Raw genomic sequence first — 6,746 nt, forward strand, 5'->3', positions numbered from 1 at the left:
CCATTCGGGAACTTGGCTTCCATGAAGGGCTTCTACTACCAGCTTATATCACCTTCAATTAATCTTAACCAAACATATGCTAGAGATGGATCTTACCAAAGACTAATATTGGTGTGAGAGGTAGGTGGTTCAGATCTGAAGAGCTATTCCATGTTCTTATATAACTGGTGTACACGACCCGTCAATAATGACGGCTAAATATTTGGATAGATATGCACACACACAGTGTATCTCTCGTTGGTTCCCCCTCTTACCAGTGTATGACTACTCCCTCTTCTCAAGATAACGAGGAGAGACCAAGTAGTTATATGTCTGGTAATGCCGCTCAGCGTGACCGAAAAAATACATTTACAGTGTATATATATATATATATATATATATATATATATATATATATATATATATATATATATATATATATATATATATATATATAGCCAGTCACTTGCTCTTTATTATATAGGAGATTAGGTCTTAATATATTTTATAATTGCCTAACTTTCTCCTATGAATCATAACGATCTACAGACGCTCTACAATATACTTTATTGGAAGTTATGTAATACGATAACTACTATTATAAGCTATGTATTCCGGCTTGATTAATACAGGGTTGTTCTCACCAATTCTCTGTAACTTGGAACCAACAAATAGCCCAAATGAATAGCTGTTTGCTAAGCTCTTATTGTTTACTTTCGGTTTTCATAACTGTCTTTTCTCCCTCTTTCATTTTTTTGAAGAGGTAACATCAATTTGCATCACCTCAACTTCTTCTATTAACGTGCTTTTTCCCATTTGTATGGAGGTAAGCTCGGTTACTGTGACGGGCCGAGAGAAGGTTGTGACTCAAAGGCAGGTTGAAAGCAACTGAGTGAGTTTATTATAGAACACTCTCCTTTAAATACAAAAGCTCAAAGCGACAAGAAATTTCATGTTCGAAAAACAGACACTGTTACAGATGAAAAAAGCAGACATGTTTATTCTGGTTCTTTTAAGTGCGAGGGAAGAGCGAAGATACAAGCATAATATATACTCAAAATGAACTATGTACGATCGTGTGAAAAACGGTTGGTACATTACTTTCTTTTTTGAAGGACTTTGCTTTGGCTTTTGGGTAGATCGTAGTCCCGATCGGCTGCCCTGCCTGACATCGCTTGGACTCCGTTAGCGTATGTTCATGCGTTTTACCAGTCACTAGCATCCTTCCTCCCACCAGCGAGGAGTCCTGGCGTGGTTAGGTGGACAGTTCGAGACGTGTGAGGTCTGCTATGTTTTCAGAAGGTGTCAACTGTTAATGGCCTTATATAAAGCTAAGCTGAACTCTATATATATTTACATATCATGAAGATTTGAACTATGATGGAGCCTTTCAATGAGGTAATTATTGCAAATACAAAGAGTTGCAAAGACATACTTCCTCGTATGTTTGTAAATAAACTGATTTTCTTGTAGGTTAATTGTGTCACGGTTCTTAAAATATATTATGTTAATTGTTTATTACTTCTGTAGTTTATTTATTTCCTTATTTCCTTTCCTCACTGGGTATTTTTCCCTGTTGGAACCCTTGTGCTCCTAGCATCCTCCACCAGGGTTGCAGCCTAGCTAGTAATAATAATAATGATAATAATAATGGTAATGATAGTGATAATAATGATGATGATAATGATGATGATGATGATAATAATATGGAAGACAAAAATCACGTGATTACAAAAATTTAGATTTCGACGATAGCACGATAGAGTGATGTTCAAACGCATGCGCGTGTAAACACTCACACACACACACACACACATACACACTGAAACAACCAAAAAAGAGAAAGCCAATTAACGGAACCTTAACTGGATGGGTCCATGAGGACGTATCCTTCAAAGCAACGGGCCTCTTTGATCCCTAAAATCCTTCGCTACAGTTCTACGTTGGATGCCGGAGCCTCTCTTGGGAGATATGTTCATTATCCTGAAAGGTCAGGTACGAGGTCAATTTCAGGTATAAGGTCAATTTCAGGTAATAGGTCACTTTCAGGTATAAGGTCATATTTCAGGTATAAGGCCATTTTCAGTTACAAGGTCACTTTCAGGTAAAAGGCCACTTTTAGGTATGAGGTCACTTCCGGCACAAGGTCACTTTCCGGCACAATGTCACTTTCTGGCACAAGGTCACTTTCAGGCATAAGGTCATTTTCAGGTACAAGGTCACTTTCAGGTAAAAGGCCACTTTTAGGTACAAGGTCACTTTCCGGCACAATGTCACTTTTAGGTACAAGGTCACTTTCCAGCACAAGGTCACTTTCAAGTACAAGGTCACTTTCCGGCACTAGGTCACTTTCAGGTACAAGGTCACTTTTCGGCACAAGGTCACTTTCAGGTACAAGGTCACTTTCTGGCACAAGGTCACTTTCAGGCACAAGGTCACTTTCAGGCACAAGGTCACTTCTAGGTACAAGGTCACTTTCCGGCACAAGGTCACTTTCAGGCACAAGGTCACTTTCTGGCACAAGGTCACTTTCTGGCACAAGGTCACTTCTAGGTAAAAGGTCACTTTCGGGTAAAAGGTCACTGCCTGCTGTCAGTCTCAAATTCTTTATGTATTCACTGAGAGAGAAGTTCCACATCAACACGTTTTGAGTGAAAAATATTTTTGGTATATTAAATTCAAATCGTTTAATTGGAATTGCAATTGTAATTTGTAGTTGAAATTGTAGTTTGCAACTGCAATTGTAATTTGCAAATGCTAATTGTTTCTTTAGTTATCCTAATGGGTATGAATTTTCAATAAACTTTCAGTAAATATTCTGAATGAGTTCTAAAACCATTCTCTCTCTCTCTCTCTCTCTCTCTCTCTCTCTCTCTCTCTCTCTCTCTCTCTCTCTCTCTCTCTCTTCTATAAGGAAAATATATTGAACTGTAAGATTATAATATAAATTCATTACAATTAGAGCATTGTTTTTCTATCTGGACTCCGATTCATTACAGAAAAAAACGGGAAGAAACAATAAAATAAAAAAATATGAAAATATAGGTTATTACTTATTGAGAGTTCCTATTAGACATCTAAATAAAGTTATATAATTGAAAGTCCTTTTGAGACGTTACGGAAGAGTAGAACCAAGAGAGTTTCCTTTTCCAAATGTTTTCGTTATCTGGAACGAAGACTCCTTCGGCAATTGCTACAGAATCCTAAAAATTGTCTTTTCTAAATGACTGCAATAGAGTCCTGATTGCCTTTGACCCCTAAAATCGACGTATTGAAATGTTTAGGGTAAGGGAATTACCATTAATCTTTGATATTCCCGCACGTTAAATTTTTCAAGCGGTGTTCAACAGAAATTATCTGTTATACATTTTTTTTTTTTATATTATAACAGTCCCATGATTGTAATGCCATTCTACACGCACACACACAAGCGCGCACACACACACACACACACATATATATATAATATATATATATATATATATATATATATATATATATATATATATATATGTGTGTGTGTGTGTGTGTGTGTGAGTATATGTGTGTTTTTTCTCCTTGTAGAGTCTGGCACCGGAAAGTGTTACCCTACCAGTCTTTATCATGTACTTTTGGGGTAAAGTTGCATGATCCCGGGCATTATCATTTCTTGACAGCCTCCCACCGAAGCACCAACCAGAATCAACCTTTCAATAAAGTACTTGAACGAAATCGCAAGACTGTACACTGAAACCAACTATTTTGGGTGGAAAAGGCATGTAATAAGTGAAATATCTTGAATTTTACTGTATTTTGACAGAGTTTGGTTGGAAATGAACTATAAGATGCACCACGAAAATATTTCCTAAAAAACAAAAAGTTCGTGCCCTCTAGTTTGAATTCATGTATTTACAGTTAGGCTATATAACCTGGCGCTTGAGTCTGTTATGTCATCCAGCGTCCAATTGCAAATAGGGAAAATCCTGTTAGTTACACTTCTGCAAATGATGAAAGGAAGAAAGGAAGCAGGAACAGAGATTAAGTAGATGGATATAAAGCAAGTGCAGATGGTGTCCGAAGGAACCTTGCAAAGACCTCTAAGCTATGCTTACAATGAATATCCTTCCCTGAGGGGAGTAGTTTCTGGAACTAGCGTTCTCAAAAGGCATAAGGTTGAAAAAACCAATCTACCCTGATTGATTTATGATGCTACTTAGAATCTACTACATAGCATATTCATAGTCAAGACAGTACGATCGAAGCATTTATAACCTACTACACTGCATTCTCATACTCCAGACGGTACGATCTAATCTTTTATAATCTACTACATCGCATTCTTATAGTCCAGACGGTACGATCCAAGCATTTATACCTACTACATTGCATTCTCATAGTCCAGACGGTACTATCTAAGCATTTATAATTGACTACATCGCATTCTCATAGTCCAGACGGTACGATCTAAGCATTTATAACCTTCTACATCGCATTCTCATAGTCAAGACGGTACGATCTAAGCATTTATAACCTACTACATCGCATTCTCATGGTCAAGACGGTACGATCTAATAATTTATAACCTACTACATCACATACTCATAGTCCAGACGGTACTATCTAAGCATTTATAACCTACTACATCGCATTCTCATAGTCCAGACGGTACTATCTAAGCATTTATAACCTACTACATCGCATGGTACGATCTAAGCACTTATAACCTACTACATCGCATTCTCATAGTCAAGACAGTACAATCTAATTATTTATAACCTACTAAATCGCATTCTTATAGTCAAGATGGTACGATCTAAGAATTTATAACCTACTACATCACATTCTCATAGTCCAGACGGTATGATCTAATCATTTATAATCTTCTACATCACATTCTCTTAGTCAAGATGGTACGATCTAATCCTTTATAACCTACTACATCGCATTCTTATAGTCAAGATGGTACAATATAATCATTTATAACCTAATACATTGCATTCTCATAGTTCAGACGATACAATCCAATCTTTTATAACCTACTATATCGCATTCTCATAGTCCAGAGGGTACGATCCAAGTATTTATACCTACTAAATCGCATTCTCATAGTCCAGACGATACGATCTAAACATTTATAACCTATTGCATCGCATTCTTATAGTCCAGACGGTGCAATCTAAGCATTTATAACTTACTACATCTCATTCTCATAGTCTAGACGGTACAATCTAGGTATTTATAACCTGCTACATCGCATTCTTATAATCCAGACGGTACACTCTAAGCATTTATAACCTACTACATCACATTCTCATAGTCCACATGGTACAATCTAAGCATTTATAACCTACATGGCATTCTCATAGTCAAGATAGTATGATCTAAGCATTTAAAACCTACTACACTGCATTCTCATAGTCCAGACGATATGATCTAAACATTTATAACCTACTGCATCGCATTCTTATAGTCCAGACGGTGCAATCTAAGCATTTCTAACTTACTACATCTCATTCTCATAGTCTAGACGGTACAATCTAGGCATTTATAACCTGCTACATCGCATTCTTATAATCCAGACGGTACACTCTAAGCATTTATAACCTACTACATTGCATTCTCATAGTCCACATGGTACAATCTAAGCATTTATAACCTACATGGCATTCTCATAGTCAAGATAGTACGATCTAAGCATTTAAAACCTACTACACTGCATTCTCATAGTCCAGACGATATGATCTAAACATTTATAACCTACTGCATCGCATTCTTATAGTCCAGACGGTGCAATCTAAGCATTTCTAACTTACTACATCTCATTCTCATAGTCTAGACGGTACAATCTAGGCATTTATAACCTGCTACATCGCATTCTTATAATCCAGACGGTACACTCTAAGCATTTATAACCTACTACATTGCATTCTCATAGTCCACATGGTACAATCTAAGCATTTATAACCTACATGGCATTCTCATAGTCAAGATAGTACGATCTAAGCATTTATAACCTACTACATCACATTCTCATAGTCCAGACGATACGATCTAAGCATTTATAACCCACTACATCGCATTCCCATAGTCCCACACGGTACAATCTAAGCATTTATAATTTACATCGCATTCTTATAGTCCAGACAGTACAATCTAAGCATTTATAACCTACTACATTGCATTCTCATAGTCCAGACGGTACGATCTAATCATTTATAACCTACTATCGCATTCTTATAGTCAAGATGGTACAATCTAAACATTTATAACCTACTACATCTCATTCTCACAGTCCAGATGATAAGATCTAAGCATTTATAATCTACTGCATCGCATTCTTATAGTCAAGATGGTACAATCTAAGCATTTATAACCTACTACATCGCATTCTCACAGTCCACGCAGTACGATCTAGGTCAAGAGATGAACCCGGACTTCATACGGAAAGCAAAAGGGGCGAGACCCGGAAGTAAGATCTCTCTCTTGCATCTCTATGCATCGGTGATTTCCCAGGACGGAATATTTCCTCACATTTTTAGGATATTCCATCAGCATTTTGGGTACAGGAAAAATTTCCTGAAATATGTGAAGGATGAGCTAGGTTACGTTCATGCTCACTTAGCCTCGTAGGATTCGACAAATGTCTCATTTTTTAGGATTCTTTTGGAACTATTTTCGAGTTTGTAGAAATGAGTTAATATTGTTGGACTTTTGAACTTATTGATAACTAATTGATGTGATTGCCTGATTTATTACGGACTGCCATCGTGCAAGAGCCCATGTCTTGC

At 36.9% G+C, this 6,746-nt stretch overlaps 1 protein-coding gene across 1 annotated transcript; it reads right to left on the minus strand.

Annotated features, from left to right (window-relative positions):
* Positions 1–2,065: 2,065 nt before the first annotated feature.
* LOC137648282 (uncharacterized) lies at positions 2,066–2,617 on the minus strand. Its single transcript, XM_068381209.1, has one exon. The coding sequence runs from the start codon at positions 2,615–2,617 to the stop codon at positions 2,066–2,068; it is 552 nt and encodes a 183-aa protein (XP_068237310.1).
* Positions 2,618–6,746: the final 4,129 nt, after the last annotated feature.

This window comes from Palaemon carinicauda, chromosome 10, assembly GCF_036898095.1.
Source record: "Palaemon carinicauda isolate YSFRI2023 chromosome 10, ASM3689809v2, whole genome shotgun sequence".
Classification (NCBI taxonomy): domain Eukaryota; kingdom Metazoa; phylum Arthropoda; class Malacostraca; order Decapoda; family Palaemonidae; genus Palaemon; species Palaemon carinicauda.

Excerpts from the sequence above, each read along its gene's own strand:
- LOC137648282 (XM_068381209.1), bottom strand. The coding sequence starts at position 2,617 with ATGTGGAACTTCTCTCTCAGTGAATACATAAAGAATTTGAGACTGACA.